General features: G+C 42.9%; 1 protein-coding gene across 1 annotated transcript in view; it reads left to right on the top strand.

Moving 5' to 3' along the window:
* LOC124594369 (glyceraldehyde-3-phosphate dehydrogenase 2-like) overlaps positions 1-21,438 on the top strand; it is a 112,575-nt gene that overhangs the window by 10,887 nt on the left and 80,250 nt on the right. The window contains exon 2 of the mRNA XM_047132737.1: positions 12,962-13,085. Within this exon, the coding sequence (XP_046988693.1) occupies positions 12,962-13,085 (124 nt within the window). The remainder of the gene's footprint in view (positions 1-12,961; positions 13,086-21,438) is intronic.

A 21,438-nucleotide genomic window follows, 5' to 3' on the forward strand; every position in this document is an offset into this window, starting at 1 on the left:
GGGTCAGTATTGATAAAAACGGCATCCTCTGCCCAGTCACGGACATTACTCGCTTGTGGCAAGTTAGGGAATGTTTCTGTTACCCTCCTACCTCATAAGAGCTTACAGTCTAACGATGAGCTGCCTGCCAATTTGGAGAGATGAGGTGTTCATTTCATCTGGCACATCTGTTGGGATCCGAGGGATATCCAGGTTGCCACCAGTGCCCTCATCTTGGCCTTCAAGGGTGACACACTGCCTGAGAAGTTCAAGGTGATTGTCTACCACTGTGACGTCAAGCCATATATACTTCCCTCGATGCGGTGCTTTAAGTGCTGGAAGTTGTCATATGTCTTTCCACTGTTCTTCCAGCCCCATGTGGACATCCATCGCACCCAATACTCCATGCGCCCCGTCTCCCATCTGTGTCGATTGTGGAGAGCATCATTCACCTTGCTCGCCAGACTGCGGGATTTTACAGAAAGAGAGAAAACTCATGGAATATACTAACTGACCTACACTGAGGCTAAGAGGAAATTTGTGTGCCTACATCCTGTGGCTATGACCTCCTCACACGCCGCCGCTACAAGAACAATTCTCGCCCCATCAGTTCCTCGAATTCCTGTCGCCTCTCAGAACTGGGAGAATACACCTGCCGCCTGGTAGGGGGCACTTCCCTCCCTGTTGCTCCCGCACCACCTACTTCGGGAGCAACAGCCCCCCAACCATTAGGGATTTCAGTTCCCACTTCTGAGCCAGAGAAGTGTAAGGCTTTTCAGCTCCTCTTGATAGGAAGGGGTCCCTTGGGCCACTCACTTCCCAGGTTTTCACTAGTGGGGACCCTCACACACAATGGATATACGGGGTGCAACAATAAAGTAATGAGACTGATGTGAAAAAAAATTTTGCTTACCGTTTTAGTCAAGTTTAGTGTTGTCTCTTTCAGAGTAGTTCCCTTCTCATTGCATACACTTTTTCCAGTGCTTCTGCCATTGATGGTAACATTTCTGGAACTCATCTTTTGTAATATCCTCCAAGACCCTTTTCACAGCTTTTTGGACATCTTGTGTTGTTTGAAAATGGTGCCCTTGACCACCGTTTTGACTCTTGGAAATCGAAAAAAGTCACACAGAGCAATATCTGGTGAATAAAGTGGCTGTGGTAGTACTGAAATTTGTTTTGAAGTTAAAAATTGCTGTACTGACAGAGCAGTATAAGATGGCACATTATCATGATGCAGAATCCAATTATCAGCAATGTTGGCATGGACACGAAGAAATCTTTTACAATGTTTGTTTGTTGTGGTCTTCAGTCCTGAGACTGGTTTGATGCAGCTCTCCATGCTACTCTATCCTGTGCAAGCTTCATCTCCCAGTACCTACTGCAACCTACATCCTTCTGAATCTGCTTAGTGTAGTCATCTCTTGGTCTCCACCTACGATTTTTACCCTCCACGCTGGACTCCAATATCAAATTGGTGATCCCTTGATGCCTCAGAACATGTCCTACCAACCGATCCCTTCTTCTGGTCAAGTTGTGCCACAAACTTCTCTTCTCCCCAATCCTATTCAATACTTCCTCATTAGTTATGTGATCTACCCATCTAATCTTCAGCATTCCTCTGTAGCACCACATTTTGAAAGCTTCTATTCTCTTCTTGTCCAAACTATTTACCGTCCATGTTTCACTTCCATACATGGCTACACTCCATACAAATACTTTCAGAAATGACTTCCTGACACTTAAATCTATACTCGATGTTAACAAATTTCTCTTCTTCAGAAACGCTTTCCTTGCCATTGCCAGTCTACATTTTGTATCCTCTCTACTTCGACCATCATCAGTTATTTTGCTCCCCAAATAGCAAAACTCCTTTACTACTTTAAGTGTCTCATTTCCTAATCTAATATCCTCAGCATCACCCGACTTAATTCGACTACATTCCATTATCCACGTTTTGCTTTTGTTGATGTTCATCTTATATCCTCCCTTCAAGACACCATCCATTCCGTTCAACTGCTCTTCCAAGTCCTTTGCTGTCTCTGATAGAATTACTATGTCATCGGCAAACCTCAACGTTTTTATTTCTTCTCCATGGATTTTAATACCTACTCCGAATTTTTCTTTTGTTTCCTTTACTGCTTGCTCAATATACAGATTCAATAACATCAGCTACAATCCTGTCTCACTCCTTTCCCAACCACTGCTTCCCTTTCATGCCCCTCGACTCATAACTTATCTGGTTTCTGTACAAATTGTAAATAGCCTTTCGCTCCCTGTATTTTACCCCTGCCACCTTTAGAATTTGAAAGAGAGTATTCCAGTCAACATTGTCAAAAGCTTTCTCTAAGTCTACAATTGCTAGAAACGCAGGTTTGCCTTTCCTTAATCTTTCTTCTAAGATAAGTCGTAAGGTCAGTATTGCCTCATGTGTTCAAGTATTTCTATGGAATCCAAACTGATCTTCCCCGAGGTCGGCTTCTACTAGTTTTTCCATTCGTCTGTAAAGAATTCGTGTTAGTATTTTGCAGCTGTGGCTTATTAAACTGATAGTTCGGTAATTTTCACATTTGTCAACACCTGCTTTCTTTGGGATTGGAATTATTATATTCTTCTTGAAGTCTGAGGGTATTTCGCCTGTTTCATACATCTTGCTCACCAGATGGTAGAGTTTTGTCAGGACTGACTCTCCCAAGGCCATCAGTAGTTCCAGTGGAATGTTGTCTACTCCGGGGGCCTTGTTTCGACTCAGGTCTTCCAGTGCTCTGTCAAACTCTTCACGCAGTATCGTATCTCCCATTTCATCTTCATCTACATCCTCTTCCATTTCCATAATATTGTCCTCAAGTACATCGCCCTTGTATAGACCCTCTATATACTCCTTCCACCTTTCTGCTTTCCCTTCTTTGCTTAGAACTGGGTGCCCATCTGAGCTCTTGATGTTCATACAAGTGGTTCTCTTATCTCCAAAGGTCTCTTTAATTTTCCTGTAGGCAGTATCTATCTTACCCGTAGTGAGATAAGCCTCTACATCCTTACATTTGTCATCTAGCCATCCCTGCTTAGCCATTTTGCACTTCCTGTCGATCTCATTTTTGAGACGTTTGTATTCCTTTTTGACTGCTTCATTTACTGAGTTTTTATATTTTCTCCTTTCATCAATTAAATTCAATATTTCTTCTGTTACCCCAGGATTTCTACTAGCCCTCGTCTTTTTACCTACTTTATCCTCCGCTGCCTTCACTACTGCATCCCTCAAAGCTACCCATTCTTCTTCTACTGTATTTCTTTCCCCCATTCCTGTCAATTGTTCCCTTACGCTCTCCCTGAAACTCTGTACAACCTCTGGTTCTTTCAGTTTATCCAGATCCCATCTCCTTAAATTCGCACCTTTTTGCAGTTTCTTCAGTTTTAATCTACAGGTCATAACCAATAGATTGTGGTCAGTCCACATCTGCCCCTGGAAATGTCTTACAATTTAAAACCTGGTTCCTAAATCTCTGTCTTACCATTATATAATCTATTTGATACCTTTTAGCATCTTCAGGGTTCTTCCATGTATACAACCTTCTATCATGATTCTTAAACCAAGTGTTAGCTATGATTAAGTTGTGCTCTGTGCAAAATTCTACCAGGCAGCTTCCTCTTTCATTTCTTAGCCCCAATCCATATTCACCTACTACGTTTCCTTCTCTCCCTTTTCCTACACTCGAATTCCAGTCACCCATGACTATTAAATTTTTGTCTCCCTTCACTATCTGAATAATTTCTTTTATTTCATCATACATTTCTTCAATTTCTTCGTCATCTGCAGAGCTAGTTGGCATATAAACTTGTACTACTGTAGTAGGTGTGGGCTTCGTATCTATCTTGGCCACAATAATGCGTTCACTATGCTGTTTGTAGTAGCTTACCCGCATTCCTGTTTTCCTATTCATTATTAAACCTACTCCTGCATTACCCCTATTTGACTTTGTGTTTATAACCCTGTACTCACCTGACCAGAAGTCTTGTTCCTCCTGCCAACGAACTTCACTAATTCCCACTATATCTAACTTTAACCTATCCATTTCCCTTTTTAAATTTTCTAACCTACCTGCCTGATTAAGGGATCTGACATTCCACGCTCCGATCCGTAGAACGCCAGTTTTCTTTCTCCTGATAACGACATCCTCTTGAGTAGTCCCCACCCGGAGATCCGAATGGGGGACTATTTTACCTCCGGAATATTTTACCCAAGAGGACGCCATCATCATTTAATCATACAGTAAAGCTGCATGCCCTCGGGAAAAATTACGGCCGTAGTTTCCCCTTGCTTTCAGTCGTTCGCAGTACCAGCACAGCAAGGCCGCTTTGGTTATTGTTACACGGCCAGATCAGTCAATCATCCAGACTGTTGCCCTTGCAACTACTGAAAAGGCTGTTGCCCCTCTTCTGGAACCACACGTTTGTCTGGCCTCTCAACAGATACCCCTCCGTTGTGGTTGTACCTACGGTACGGCTATCTGTATCGCTGAGGCATGAAAGCCTCCCCACCAACGGCAAGGTCCATGGTTCATGGGGGGATCTTTTACAAAGTCTTTCTTTTACAAAGTCTTTCTAAAAAATGTTTTGTGGTAATATTGGTTAACTGTTTGTCCAGGAGGCATCCACTCTTTATGAACAATTCCCTTGGAATCAAAGAAGCACACAAGCGTGCATTTCACTTTGGACTTTTGACATGCGAGCATTTTTGGTCTTGGCGATCCCTTTGAGCACCATTGTGGACTTTGGAGTTTTGTCTCTGGATCATACTGAAAAAACCAACTTTCATCACCAGTGATAACAGGGCTCAACAATTCTGGATTGATTTCTGTTTGCTCTAACAGATCAGCTGCCACATTTTACCACGTTTCTAGCTGTTGTGGTGTGAGATTTTTGGGGACCATTTTTGCACAAATCTTTCTCATAGCAAGATCTTCAGTTATTATTAGATGAACTGTTTCTCGATTGATGCGAGTTCATGCACCCTGGCCAAGTTGACATCTGTCCGTGAGGTTGATGGTCGTCCACTGCGGTCTTCATCTTCAACGTTCGCTCTGCCTTCACTAAACATTTTACACCAACGAAAAACTTGGGCCCTTGACATAACCTCCTCTCCAAAAGCCTTCTGAAGCTTACTGCAAGTTGTCGTTGCATTTTCATCTAGTTGAATGCAAAAAGAAATCGCATACCATTGCGCAATATTATGTGGTTCAATTTCCGTGTTGAGAGAGACAAACACATGTTAACTTATTACAGCACAACTCACGACTGAGCAGTTGCATCAATGTGCCGCTTGGACTAGAAGCAGCTTATAGACCAAAGTCAAAGATATTGTGCCTGTGCAAGCCTGCAAGGTTGCCACATCTTGCAAAGAAAATAAGTCGCATTACTTTATTGTCGCACCTCGTAGACTGCTCAGGCAAAAATGTCGGTGGCAGCAGGTGACCCTGAGGCATAAACATGGTTCCCGGCAATGTGGACCCCTGCCCTCCATGGCTATAAGGAATATTACAGGGACCGTAGTGACTATAATCAAGCGTCAAGTGGACTTTGCGTTCATGTCCTAAACTCAGTCTGTAGTGAACCTGTGCCCCTCCAAACCCCTCTGGAAGCTGTGGCTGTCAGAATACAGATGACGCAGGAAATAACGGTCCGCAATGTCTATCTTCCTCCAGATAATGCAGTATCCTTGAATGTATTAGCTGCACTGATTGATCAACTCCCTAAACCTTTCCTACTTGTGGAAGATTTTAATGCCCATAACCCCTTGTGGGGTGACGCTGTGCTTACTGGCCGAGGCAAAGATGTTGAAACTTTACTGTCTCAGTTCGACCTCTGCCTCTTAAATAATGGGACCGCCACACATTTGAGTGTGGCTTATGGCAGTTATTCGGCCATTGATTTATAGATTTGCAGCCCAGGACTTCTCCCATCTATCCACTGGGGAGCACATGACGACCTGTGTATTAGTGACCACTTCTCCATCTTCTTGTCACTGCCCCAGCATCAGGCCCACGGACGCCTACCCAGATGGGCTTTAAACAAGGCGACTGGGAAACTTTAACCTCTGATGTCACCGTTGACTCTACCCCACATGGTAACATCAATGTGATGGTTGAGCACGTGACTACCACAATCATTTCTGTGGCAGAAAACGCAATCCCTCGCTCTTTTGGGGTGCCCCTGGCAAAAGACAGTCCCTTGGTGGTTGCTGGAAGTTGCTGATGCAATTACAGAGCGTCAGCAAGCTCTACAGCGACATAAGCGACAGCCGTCCCTATAGCATCTGATAGCCTGTAAGCGGCTCCATGCCTGTGTATGCCAGCTTATAAAATGACGGAAACAGGTGTGTTGGGAGAGGTATGTGTCGACCATTGGGTGCCATATGTCACCTTCCCAAGTCTGGACAAAAGTCAGATGTCTTTTTGGGTACCAGATCCCAACTGGTGTCCCTGATGTTACCATTAATGGCGCACTTTGTACCAATGCAAACACGATTGCCAAGCACTTTGCTCGAGCCTCTGCGTCGGAGAAGTACTCCCCAGTCGTTCGCACCCACAAACAATGAATGGAAAGGAAAATCCTCTAGACCACACACCACAGTGAACCCTATAACACCCCATTTATGGAGTGGGAGCTCCTCAGTGCACTTGCACATTGCCCCGACACAGCTCCTGGGCTGGATTTGACCCAGATTAAACATCCCCCGTCTGACAACAAGCACCATCTCCTTGTCATCCTCAACCGCATCTGGTGCGATGGCGTCTTTCCATCACAATGGTGGGAGAGCACCATCATTCCTGTGCTCAAACCCAGTAAAAACCCACTTGATGTGGATATCTATCGGCCCATCAGCCTTACCAATGTTGTTTGTAAGCTGCTGGAACGTATGGTGTGTCGGTGGTTGCGTTGGGTCCTGGAGTCACGTGGCATACTGGCTCCATGTCAGGGTGGCTTCCGCCAGGATCACTCTACCACTGATAATCTTGTGTCCCTCAAGTCTGCCATCTGAACAGCCTTTTCCAGATGCCAACACCTTGTTACTGTCTTTTTTTTATCTACGCAAAGCGTATGTACCACCTAGCAACATGATATCCTTGCCACAGTATTCGGGTGGGGTCTCCGAGGCCCGCTCCAGATTTTTATCCAGAATTTCCTGTCGCTCCATACTTTCCATGTCCAAATCGGTGCCTTCCATAGTCCCCCCATATCCAGGACAATGAGGTCCCACAGGTCGCTGTATTGAGTGTATCAATATTTTTAGTAGCCATTAACGCTCTAGCAGCAGCTGTAGGGCCGTCAGTCTCACCCTCTCTGTATGCAGACAACTTCTGTGCACTGATGTTGCTGAGCGGTGCCTACAGGGAGCCATCCACAAGGCACAGTCATGGGCTCTCCCCCACAGCTTCCAGTTTTCGGCTGCTAAGTCTTGTCGTGCCCTTCTGTCGGTGTCGTACCATTCATCTGAAACCAGCACTTTACCTTAATGACAATCCACTCACTGTAATGGGGACATACAGATTCTTAGGACTGATTTTTGATGACCGATTGACTTGACTACCTCATGTCGTCAGCTTAACTAGAATTGCTGGCAGCACCTCAATGCCCTCCGCTGCCTGAGCAACACCAACTGGGGTGCAGATCATTCTACTGTGCTGGAGCTCTACAAAGCCCTTGTTCAATCCCACCTTGACTATGGGAGTCTGGTTTATGGTTCAGCGGCACCCTCAGCGTTGCATGCAGTTGACCCAGTGCACTGCTGTGGCATTCGCCTAGTGATGGGAGCGTTTGGAACGAGCCCAGTGACTATTGTCCTGGTGGAGGCCGGAGCCCCTCCATTGCAGATCCGACGTGCACAACTGCTTGCCAGTTATGCTGCACACATTCATAGTTCTCCTGAGCATCTGAATTACCATCTCCTTTTTACACCCCCGGCAGTTCATCTCCCACTACAGCGGTCCAGGTCAGGGCTAATGATTGCGGTTCATGTGACATCCCTTCTGTCTGAATAGGAGTCCTTCACTTTACCACCTCCCATCCAGGTCAATCTGCATACACCTCCATGGTGTACACCTAGGCCGCAGATTTGTCTGGAACTTTCGCATGACCCTAAGAACTCGGTTACTCCTGCCACTCTCCGCTGTCACTTTCTCTTGATTCTTGACTTGTTTCGGGCCTCTGGAGTTGTTCACAATAATGGCTCAATGGCTGATGGTCATGTTGGCTTCACTTACATCCACAGAGGCCATTTTGAACAACATTCCTTGCCTGATGGCTGTAGTGTATTCACTGCAGAGCTGGTTGCCATCTCTCGTGCAGTTCAGTATATCCGTTCATGCCCTGGGGAACCATTTCTTCTGTGTACTGACTCCTTGAGCAGCCTACAAGCTAATCGACCAGTGCTGCTCTCGCCATCCTTTGGTAGTGTCCATCCAGGAGTCCATCTATGCCCTGTACTGGTCCCGTCGTTCAGTGGTGTTTGTGTGGACCCCAGGACACGTCGGCATCCCAGGCAACGAACTTGCCGACAGGCTGGCCAAACAGGCTAAGTGGAAACCGCTTCTGGAGGTGGGCATCTCTGAACCTGACCTGCGTTCTGACGTACACCGTAGGGTTTTTGGCTTTAGGAGACAGAATGGCATAACAGTACACACAAAAAACTGTGTGTCATTAAGGAGACTACAAACGTGTGGAAGTTTTCTATGCGGGCCTCTCGCAAGGAATCACTTGTCCTCTGCCAGCTCTGTATTGGCCATGCTTGGGCGACCCACGGTTACCTCCTACGCCATGAAGACCCGCCTGAGTGTCAGTGTGGTGCGCCCAATTGACAGTAACCCATATTCCGGTGCACTGCCCCACTTTGACTGCCCAGCGACAAAATCTTTGGTTACCGGACTCGTTGCCACCAATTTTATCTGACATCGCCTCATCGGCTGATTTAGCTCTACATTTTATTCCTGAGGGTGGGTTTTATCATTTGATCTAAGTTTTAGCGCATGTACTTTGTCCCTCTGTGTCCTCCTCTTCAGTTATTCTAAGGTGGAGGTTTTAATGTGTTGCAGAGTGTCTGGCTTCTGCTTTTTTATTCTCATGCTCAGCCAGCCATGGTAATCGGCTTTGTTGTTTTAATCTCTTCATCCCATTTCTTGCATTTCTGTGGTTTTCTTGTCCCCTTTTGTCCACTTACATGTTTGTTGCCCTTCATCGTTCTTGTGATTTTTTCTTTTCATTCCGGTTTGAGTTGTCAGTCTTGTTTGTTTTTATTCTCACATTTGTGGCATTGGTTTATTCAGAGCAAGGGACTGATGACCTCGTGACCTCGTAGTTTGGTTCCTTTCCCCCTCTTTTAATCCAACTAACCGTGGAATATGAAGTTAATGGATGCGTGAAAACTTTTTCCATTTAATTTGTTACAGCTGTAATAGTAAAGAAATATTATTTGAAATGGTGGAGAGATGTCTAAATGATTTATTAAATACAATGAAATGGCAAAGAAATTCATTTTGTATAAAAATATAATGTATAATGGTCATATAATATCCCTTAGTCTGGGCTAGATGGTAGGATTTGATGAGTAAATCTTTACCAGTTCTTTATCAATAAAAATATAATATACATCAATTTCAGAAGTTGTAAAGTCTGACTTCCGAATTTAAGTACAATAAGGCAATCTATTGCCTTTCAGAATTTTCCATAAGTTTTTCACTTTTTTTGGAATTACCAGCCAGTAGTAGTAGTAGTAGTAGTAGTAGTAAGTTCTGCTGTTTCAACATTATTGGTGCATTGGTCACAATTTCTTAGGTTCCTAGTGGTTTTGATCTGCCAATGGCAAGGCATAATTTGTATCTTTTTAGTCCTGAACTCCATTCACCATTTTAGTGCATAATCCTTTCCCACCCATTTTGTTTTCTTCAAAATTGTTGACAAATTCATCTTTGTGAAAAATAAATACTACTACTTTGTTGAATCTTTCTAAAAGCGATATCACGTTTAGAAACATTGCTTCATCATCATTGGACTATTCTGATCCATTACACACTTTTATATTAGTGTACTCATCAAGTAAATGCAATTAATGTATATGTACTGTATGGCATTATTACCATTCACATTTATGAAAATTAACTATGAATAACATTCATAAAGAAATATTTAGGTTACATATGTAGTTAATCACTCACATTCAGAAATCCTTCAAATTGTTCCTTGTATGCTTTTAGTGTCGTCTGCACGATAGAATTGGTAGTTTGTGTTTCTGCAGCATATTCATGTTTTGGAGCCATATTTAGCTTCCATTTATACAGTGAATCCACACATGTGCCATAATTAGTTCTAATTCAGTTTAGAATTACCCAGGATTTTGTTGGGAGGTCAAAGCCAGTCGGTTTTTCAGAGATATGTTGTAACAGGGTTGCCACAAGTTCTGGAAATCAGGGAGTATCGGGGAATTTCAAACATATCAGGGAAATATGAGGGAAATTTGAAAGAAAAAAAAACACTGGAAAAATTTAGTTTCTGTCTCAGTAGATGATATGGTTTGTTTACTGAGATGTCTTGCATCATTGGCTGGGTGCACCAGAGTACATGAGCCCCTTCCCTACTCCCTCATTCTTATTGCTTCTTCCCTTTCTGCCACTCCCCCCAGCTTTCAGTCAGTGCTGCCACCACTTCTGGCTGCTAATCTAGCAGCTGCCAACGAGAGGCAGGGAGGTGTGAGGAGAGGTCTGTTTGGATCTGATTCTCAGAGACCATTGCTCAGCAGCCAGAGATAGCACTCATGCGTGCGTCAGTTGTGTCTGAATGATTGTGTGAATGCATGTGTGCTCTCGTGTTCTGACAAAGGCTATGGCCAAAATTTTAGTTGTGATTGTCTTTTTTATGTGAGTGTCTGCATCTCAGTTCACATTGAATGAAGCAGTATGGGCGTGAAGGCAGCGGAGCATGAGACTTGTAATGTGGACTGTCGTCACGATCGACAGTTATCTATACAATCCTGAGACAACTGCTGGAATGCTGTAATAGCATCTATTTTCCCTTGCAAACCGACTGAATGCAGGAAGGGGTTAGAGGAATTGATTTCTGAAACTTCTGACCAGTCTTCTATCTGACAAACTGCAGATGACTGAGCCATATTCAGTTTTTCCGTAAGTGTAGGATTTTTGCACTGTAGAGCTCACTATCAAACTTCCCTATCAGGAAGCAGTGTTGCTGCACAAGGCTGCTATGTGTAAGGTACAGATATCAATACTCAAGGAGTAACTTAGCTGCACTTTAAAATACTGAACTAGCAGTGCACCTGCATACATTAATGAATAAATTTGTATGAAAGATAATAATGCCCATACTCCAACCATGATCATAATAGAAATTTTATTATCGTCTTAACCTTCCTGTTTTGTGTGGCATTATGAAAAATGAAAACAACTCATTTGTGCCATATCTGTGTACCACCTTTTTCAAATGTTTTGTCACTTTTTTCAAGTGCCATCATGGATCCTCACTCTGTACATGATAGCTTTTTGAACGGTAAATGCAGGTGACATGTAGATTCTGTCTCCTAGATTTCTCAAAAGTGCTGGACACTGTACCACACTATCAGCTACAAACCAGGATACAATCAGACAGAGTTTCTTCATAGAGATGTGACTGTCTCGAATATTTAATTAATAGAACCCTTTTTGGTATATTGGAGGCCGACTGTTGGACAGAAATGAAAGAAACCTTAGGTATATCCCAAGAAAGCTCAGTAGCACCTTTTTCACTCTGAATGAAGCCTACAGAAACAATTCATCAAATAGGATCAGCAACACTAAAAATGGCTCTGAGCACTATGGGACTTAACAACTATGGTCATCAGTCCCCTAGAACTTAGAACTGCTTAAACCTAACTAACCCAAGGACATCACACAACACCCAGTCATCACGAGGCAGAGAAAATCCCTGACCCCACTGGGAATCGAACCCGGGAACCCGGGCGTGGGAAGCGAGAACGCTACCGCACGACCACGAGATCAGCAACACTATCAGATTGTTTACTAACAGTGCATTTACCTATAGGAAAGCATTTTAGTGAAATGAACAACATGGACAAGATTTTCACTTGAGGTAATGAACCACAGCTTTTGTTAAATTTGGTTCAGTGCAAGATAATGACAATAAAAAGAGAAGGAACCTTACAACATCTAAGCGGTAAAGTCCTTGAGCACACAGCACTGTATAATTGTTTGGGATTATTACTAAGATATGATGTGACATAGGTACAACCTATAAAATCAGTGTTAGGTTAGGCTAATGTGAGGCTATGTTATGTTGGAAGGGTTATCAAAAAGTGTGGTGCATCTTTAAAAGAAATTGTGTGCAGTGTGCTAGCATGAACGATTCTAAAGTATTGTTCCAGCAGTTGAAGTCCTGTTAAAGAAGGGTGTACGAGAAAGGCCCAGAGAGCTTAAATGGGAATCCTTAAAAGAGACCCACCTCAGTTCTTGTGACAAGAACCTGTGTTTCAGGAAGGCTATGCAGCTATTTTACTGCCACCACTTTATATCTGATTTAGGGATCATGAGAATAAGGTAAGAGAGATTAGAATGAGAAAAGGTGCATGCAGACATCCATTATTCTCTTGCTCAATTTTCTAATCAAATAGGACTAAAAATTGCTGCTAGTAGTATGAAGCACCCTCTGCCATGCACTATTCAGGTGCTTGCAGAGTAAGTATGCAGATGTAGAGTTTTACCATTTGAAATAGTAAATATTCAATAATTTTTTGTGTACTCTGCTAATTGTTGTGTAAACAGTTTGCCATCTGCAGAATAAATTGCGCATCTTCAGTGAAAGATATTTTTTTTCTTTGGTACTTAATGATCAATTCTATAAACTGCTCTTAATTCAGGAACTTTTCATGAAGAAAGTCTCTCTTCATATTTTTACTTTTGTCAGTTTTTCTGCCTATTTTTAACAGGTTGTTGCTGTCAATGACCCTTTCTTAGACCCCGAGTACATGGCTTATTTGTTCAAATATGATTCCACACATGGTATATACAAGGGAGATGTGGCAGCATCAGGAGACAGTCTCATTGTAAATGGTGAGTCCTTATCATTTTCTCTTATGTGAAGTTGTTATTGAAAGATTCTCTGATTTTGAAAAGCTCATTTACTTTTAGCTATTGTGGATTTTTAAAAACTAGAATTGGCTGAGTGTTAAAAAAAATTGTCAGAACTACAATCAACATACCTACAACCTGCCTCATAGCAGTCCACTTTGATAGTGGAAGGTGTAATGAAAAGGAAAACTAATGAGGGACTGGTCTAATGTGACATGTTGAAACCTTGTTGGAAACTTTTTATACAGAAAAAATATACCATAATAAATGCTCCATCAAAATTTTAGTTGCCAGGACGGACTGCAAGCATTCAAAACCAGTTTAAACAGCAACTTGCAAATGAGCAGATGCAGCTTTGACATTAGAGCATAACATCAGGTAATGTGAGAACTGTACGAGAACTTGAAGCACTTAAATTTTGGTTATTTCATATCAAATTGTGCAGAAATGTTGGGAAATGACCCACACCATCACACACAACTTTCAAATTTTGTGCACTTGAAGTTTACCTGGATATATGAGCATTTCCAAAATGTAAATGTTGTGGATTAAGTACTTTCTCAGTTGCAATTTAAAGAAATTATATGGATTCAAGAACTCAGGCTTTCATAGGAGAGTTAATTTAAATTGAAGAGGTCAGAATGATAAAGCTTAAGCCACAAGAAGCAAATTTTACAGGAGAGCGAGATAAAGATTTGGGAAAGTCTGTAAATCAAGTTAATAAGTCTTAATGCTTACATTACTGCACTATTTGTTGAAAATATACTGCTATCCTGTCTCCACCATGTCCCTGCATGCTACTGCAAGCAGTACTATGTCTTCCTCCAACCCTTACTCTGCTATTCTCCCCCTCTCTGCCACAGCCTCCTCCTTACCCGCACCAGACTATTTCTCCCATCATACCCATTTGTAGTCCACTATCTGGTCACTGTGGCCAGAGACAGTGGTTTTTTGTGTGTGTGTGTGTGTGTGTGTGTGTGTGTGTGAGAGAGAGAGAGAGAGAGAGAGAGAGAGAGAGAGAGAGAGAGAGAGAGAGAGAGAGAGAGAGAAAATTTATAATGGGTTGCTGTGTAAGTACATGGCATTTTTCCATAACTTTAATAAACCCAACAGACACACATAACAGAGACTTCAGTCATTGATAGTATATTTCTTTCACTATTTACAAAAGTCTGCCAACATTGGGATAAATTTTTGATTCCGCAACTGTAGTAATCACGATTTTGAGGCAAAGAACTCATTGAGCCATTTTTGGAGCGCATTTTCATTCTGAAAGGAAGTTCCTTGCAGGTTGTTTGATAGAGGGTGGAGAATGTGAAAATCTGAGGGAACAGGATCAGGTGAATAAGGTAGGTGCAGAATGACTTCACATACCAACTCTCATATAGTGTTTTTTTCTCTAGCAGAATGCAAATGGGCCTTATGGTGGACTAGCATCACTTCACACTGTCTTCCTGGTTGTTGTTCTTGGATTGTGTCTGCAACACATCTTGGTTGTTGGCAGTAAATGTCCATAGTGATATTGACACGTCGGGGAAGGGATTCGTACTGTCCATGCTGTCGCTATTGCAACAGGTGCGTAAGATTGTCTTTTGCGCATGTGCACAAGTATTTTGTACGGGGAGTTGCTTTGTTTGGGCTCAAACATTCCTTGCTTTACCGCATGTCAGCATAAAGGCAGAATTTCTCGATCATCAGTAATGATATAGGATAGGAATGGTCAGTGTTGTTCATAAGCCAATTGATTCCACTGATTATTTTATGGTTTTGGCATAGAGCATGCAGTACCCATACACCCACTTTTTGAACTCTCCCAATTGCATGCAGACATACAATGGTAGAACAATCACACTTCATTACTTTTGCCAATTCTTGAGTACACTGATGTGGGTCATTGTAGATTAATACTTTTAAATGTTCGTCATCAAACCCCAAAGGTCTTCCAGAACATGGAGAGTCATTAGTGTCAAAAAAATCCTCCTTAAAACGAGAAAATCATTTTATTGCCATTCTCTGTTCAATGGCAATACCCCATACAAGACGCAAATGTTTCTGGCCGCCTCTGCTGCTGTCACTGTTTGGTGAACTCAAACAAAGGAATATGTTCAAAAAGTTCGAATTTCTCCTCTACACACTCCATTTTCTAGTGTCCACAGTTCCTCTCACTATCTCCAAATGACGACATGTAAATTCAAAGAGTGACAATGAATAACAAATAAAAAATGACAGTAAATAAACCCATAGCCACCGGGGGTACCAGTATGCAAAACAAAAGTGCTGTGGACTTATGCACTAACCACTAACTCATTGCTCAGCAGTAGCCATTCATACTGTTTTATCTGATTTGCGTGTGTGTGTGTGTGTGTGTGTGTGTGTGTGTGTGTGTGTGTGTGTGTGCGCGTGTGCATTTTGTACACTCAAAGACGTGTACATGCCCAGATTCCCTTTAAATAGAAAAATTTGCTGTAATCTCTTTAAATGCCGTAAATGATCTGTTTCATCTGTATTGTGTGCAGTTCTTTTAGAAAAGGCAAAGGCCTTCAAGATTAGAGGTTTACCCTAGTTCCTGTATCAAATTTATTAGTGTAAAACAAATGATGACTTGCCATCAGATGATATAGATGTAAATCACCAGCTGGGGTATTAAAAACCTAAATTTGACATGTATCAAGTTAGGGGATACTGATCAAGCAGTAATCCTGACAGTCTATTAACAGTACTTGAACAAAAGGCCAAACATTAGGATGAACTTTTGGATAAATAAAACAGAAAACTGAACTTGAAAATAGCCTTGAAAAAATTCAATTATTGTCTCTTCTATCACAAACCTTGTCTAAACAAAAAGTCAGTTTCACATTTCAAGTTACTTAATATCTGATATGACAAGCAAGCATTCTTGTAATTGAGAAGGGTATTTTATCAGTACCTGAGCAAAAAAGAGGAAAGACATTGTAAAAAGTATACAGTTTTTATTTAGATGATGAAAATTGGAAATAATACCTGAGAAAAAAGACAAAGTGAGCACAAAGAAGAATACACATGAACAAAAGCAGATAGATTTAAGTAATTTAAGCGAAATGACCAAAACAGGATATTTAGGAACTCATACCATATGTGCCGTCACTTACTACCAAAATGTTGAACTGCTTTTAAATTCTGTGTCTGTTACAGAAATGTTCCAAGATCTAATTAAATTATAACATGTAATATAAATAACTGAGCCTGTACTTACCATATGTGTGATACCACACCAGCTTCAAATGTACTTAAAAAATGTAAGAGAAGATCATAATTCCGATGAGATGGTTCAGTACAGTCAGTGGTTATCAACAGATAGAATGACTGTAAGTGTTCCAATCATCACTTTATCAGAATTCTGATTATCAGAAAATGGAGGAGGAAACATCTGATGAAGGATCAGTCTTAATTTTGATGTATTTCAATGAAAATGTCAGTTCTGTTGTTCAAGATGAAGTATGGAGGTACCACAGGACAGTGGTTGTTGCACTCTTTGCACTTTCTTATACTAGGTGTGGCAGCTAAGACAGAATGAATAAATATTGTGAGGTGCAGTTGTTGCCAAGTTGTAGCAGACAATGTGGTAAATTTCCTGACATTCACAAGTAATTTTTATCGTTTATAGTCTTTGAATTACAGCAGTGACTTTTTTCCCTAATGGAACTATATGCCCTTTTCCTGTGGCATTTGAAAGAAGCTTCTAATCTAACTTCAGTGTCATAATTTGTATGTGACTTGATCAAACAGTATCAAGATAACAGCTCCAAAAACCACTGCCCCACCATCAGAAGAAGTTCCACAAACATTTGCCCTATTATATCAAGTGGAAGCAAACATGTAACTCAGATATGGTTCTTGTGTTTACCTTCTTGCTTGAAGCCCATCAGTCTGTGTTATGCTTTTGTGGCAATCAGATAACTTTTTCGTAAAGGTGACATTCACAACGTATACGACATTCGAAAAATGACTGTCACCAAACTATGAGAGTGGTCATGTGGTTGTATGCTGAATAGTATGCAGATAGTGTCAAGCACTCATGATCTGTCTTTACAAACATAATGAAAAAGTTCTAGAAACTGTAATTGTGAAGAATAAAATATGACAAGGAAATAAAAAGAGCAACTGAGGAAAGAAATGGAACCAACATTTTAACAGCATGACACACAACGCAAGCGTCACAAGGAGGTATCTCAGAAGTACAAGAGGTATCAAACGAGTGTTCTGCTAACACTACTTTCCACTGAATTTAATCCTCTTCACATTTCACTGCAATCTATAGCTTCATGCCAAAAACTTCCAAATTGGTTACGGTTCTCCAAATGTTATCTACTGAAAGTGCAAAGTGGGACATATGAGGAAGAAGCATCATTTACAAATGATGGGGAAGTCAGCTTTTGCCATGTGCACAGTACCATAAGCTGAAAATCAGTGCTGACTCAAATGAAGTGGATAAAAGCAATACTCTTGGTCTGTCAACAACAGTTCCTGATTTATTGATGGGAATCCAAACATGTTCAAGTATCCTTGAATTCCTAAGATAGTGGCAATCCCACTGCTGCAGTTATGGGAAGACATCCCACTGGGAATAAGGCAATCAGTGTGGTACCAACATGTAATTATAGGCACCCTTAAGAGAACATCTGGAGATCAAAGGAATAGTCATTCAGGAATGCAAAATGGTCTTCACACTTGCCAGGCTTAGCTTTTTTGTACTTTTTTCTGTGGGGAAAAATGAAAACAAGAGATCTGTTAAGAAACACCAATGACTCACTAAGGCATGAAATGTCTTATAACATGGACCTATGTTGCCATTAACTAAGGTGAAATTCAGCATGCATTACTGATTCTCTCGCTTTATAGCACGTAGCAGTGCTCATGGTCAATATTTTGAGCACTTGGTAGCACACATTGTAGTAAACACACAAACCATACCTGATTTATGTGATTGCTTATATTGGGTATAATAGGGTAGATGTGTGTGGAACTTCTGCTAATAGTGTGACCTTGCTTTTCAGCACTGTTGTCTTGAAACTATTGATAAAGTCCCATACATGTCATGTCATTGAAGTTCTCTTGGCAGCTTCTATCAGTGCCACAGAAAAAGTACACGTGAGAAGGAAAGGGAAAAGGGATGTTGAAAATTTTGGATTTTGAGTTATTGTAATTTTTACATTCAGCATTAAATACTGAGAGTTAAGAGAGATTGAATATTCGTCTTGGAATATAGGTGTTTTGAGATAATCAACTCAAAAGTTTCAATTTAATGCCATTGCTTAATTGGACATATTTAAGAAACAAATTCTGCATATATATACTATGTTTAAAATGTCCTTTGTGAAATGATACAGACTTTAGGTTAACATTACACATTAAGTCATTAAGCCCTTCAGACCTATGACCAGGGCGTATATAACCTGGGAGATCTGGGAAAAACCCAGAAATTTATTCGTCTGGGAGAAAATCAGGAAACACCCAGGGATTTTTTAGAATTCTGGGGAATTTTTCATTGTTCAGTTTCAGTAAAATTTTTGTAATTTTTTACTGGTAAGAACCAATACTCTAATAAAGGATATTACTGCATCCCGCTACTGTAGAATAATACTGGCCCCCAGGGGCTCAGCATTCGTTTGCTGGGTACGGGCTTGGCGACCCCGGGGTTCCTGAGCTGGGGACTGGTAAGCGCCGCCAGTCCCCTGTCACCGTAACCTCTAAGCACACTTCAACGACCACCGTGCGGCGCGGCGGTGGAATGTTGTGTGTCTCAGGGAATGGGGATCTTGGCTTGACCGCCCGGGTCGCGAGGATGGAATACACCTCTATAAAAAACCCCTCAATCTCAAGGTGTGCTGCGCGCCGATGAGATGCATGGCTGTTGAGGTGGAACAGTCGTTAGCGGGCGACCTCTGGGGAGTCTGCCGCACCTCAGTTGTATAAGGCTTACCTAGGCATGCGGGGCTCTGTCTAGGTGGACTCCTAGTTCCCTAGCTGCTCGTGGGACCGAGATGGAACCCTCGAACTTTTCTTCTTCTCCCCCCAGCGGAAAGGGTGGGCCGCTGGTAGGTTCTAACACCCAATCTCACAAGAGGGCTCGTGTAGCCAGTCCTCCTGATTCAGGTAGTAGTAGTAACAGAACGCATGCTGCTTCGCAGAATGTGTTTCTTATAATTAAAAGAAAAGATGGGAGTTTCGACAAAGTTTCGCCATTTTACATCCAGAAAGGCTTAGAAGGTATTGCTGGTACATTAAAATCTGTAAAGCGCTTGCGAAATGGCACCTTGTTGGTTGAAACATCTAGCTTCCAGCAAGTCCAGAACCTTCAGAAGGCACAATTTCTTGGGGAGTTTGCGATTGAGACTGAATTTCACAACACCTTGAACTACAGCAAGGGTGTTGTGACTTGCCAAGATCTCGTTGATATTCCCCTAGACGAACTGAAGGCTGAATGGTCCCGGGAAGGAATTGTCGACGTGCAACACGTTATGAAACGGGTGGATGGTGCTCTCCTGAAATCTGACTCGTTCATCCTTACGTTTAACAGCACCAAATTGCCCGAGTATGTGAAGGCAGGTTTCCTACGTCTCAGTGTACGGCCTTATTACCCCAACCCCATGCGGTGTTTTAAGTGCCAACGCTTTGGACACACTACTCTCGGCTGTAAAGGGGAAGCCACTTGCGGGAAGTGTGGTAAAGCCGCCCATGAGGGAGTTGGTTGCTCCTCTCCTCCCAAGTGTGTCAACTGCTCTGGGGATCACCCTGTGTGGAGTAGGGAATGTAGAGTTTTCCTTGAGGAACGGAAGATCCAGGAACTTAAAACCACCAAACGCATCCCGTACGGTGAGGCAAAGAAAATTTACAAGTCCCTGCAGCCGCCCACGTTCGCTGCTTCCTTTTCTTCCGTTCTGAAACAGCCAGTCTTGAAAACTGATGCCGCTACACAAACGGAGGTTGCTACTGTCAGCACTAGCACCTGCGTTTGTCAATGTACGTGTGCTGCTGCTGTTCCTGTGAAGCCTGCTGCTCCTCCCCGGCCTTCTGACCGGGCCGTGGTCGCTGACGTCATGGAACCTCCTGCCCCTTCCCAGGTCCAGTCTTGTGCAATGCCCAGCGCTGCTACACCCCCTACTGCTTCTGAGGTTTTGGCTCCACTGCCACCTCTGGCCAGAAAATCGAAGCCCAAACCAAAGGTGAAGACTCGACCGCTCAAGGAGACTGAAGTTCTACAGTCTGCTGATGTTGATGTCGTTCTTTCTGACGTCTCTCTCGACTCCTCTTCAGAGGCGATGGAGGTTGATGTCAGACTGGGGCAATCATCTCGCCCCAAAACTGAGCCTCCACCTGTTGTGGCCTCTCCTCCCCGACAGAAAGTGCGACTGAAGGTCCTCCCACCCTGATCGATGGCTCCCATTATACAGTGGAACATGAATGGATTCCGGGCACATGTGGAGGAACTGCACCTCCTAGCACGGCAACGCCCCCTGTGCTTGTGTTTACAGGAAACACATCTAAAACCCTCTGATGCTCCTGTACTCAGGGGCTATACGTTGTATCGCAAAGATGACCTGACTGGAGACAGAGCCAAAGGCGGAGTCGCCGTGTTTGTCACTAATGACCACCACTCCTCTGCTCTCCCCCTGGATACGGACCTGCAAGCAGTTGCAGTTGCAATTCATTCCCGTCGAAGGCTTACTGTTTGCTCCCTTTATTTACCCCCTCTGGATGCAATGACCTTAGACGCTCTCACAGATCTTATCGACCAACTCCCGCGCCCCTTTCTCCTCCTGGGAGACTTCAATGCCCATCATGTCCTGTGGGGCTCCACTTCTCTTTGCGCTCGAGGTCGAATTTTGGAGAACCTCCTCACATCTCAAGTGTTGTGCATCCTCAACACAGGTACTCCGACTCATTTCTCTACTGCTACAGGGTCATTCTCAGCCATTGACCTATCTTTCTGCTCTCCAACCCTCACCGACTCTGTTCACTGGGAGGTCATTGACGACCTTCATTCCAGCGATCACTTCCCCATCCTCATTCATCTCCTGGATGGTGTATTGCTGGAGCAGAGGCCGCCATCGTGGATGGTTGGCAGGGCTAACTGGCCTCTGTTCACTCGATTGGCTGTCTTTGAACGCCACAACAGCGTACAGGAATGGGTGGATCACATCACACTTGTGATCCATCATGCTGCTGACCTGTCCATGCCACAGTCTTCTGGCCCTCCTAAGCGGTGCCTTGTGCCTTGGTGGACGGATGAGTGCCGTTCAGCCATCCGGGACAGGCGTGCGGCTCTTCGCCGATTTAAATGCCGCCCAACAGCAGT

This window comes from Schistocerca americana, chromosome 2 (assembly GCF_021461395.2).
Source record: "Schistocerca americana isolate TAMUIC-IGC-003095 chromosome 2, iqSchAmer2.1, whole genome shotgun sequence".
NCBI lineage: Eukaryota > Metazoa > Arthropoda > Insecta > Orthoptera > Acrididae > Schistocerca > Schistocerca americana.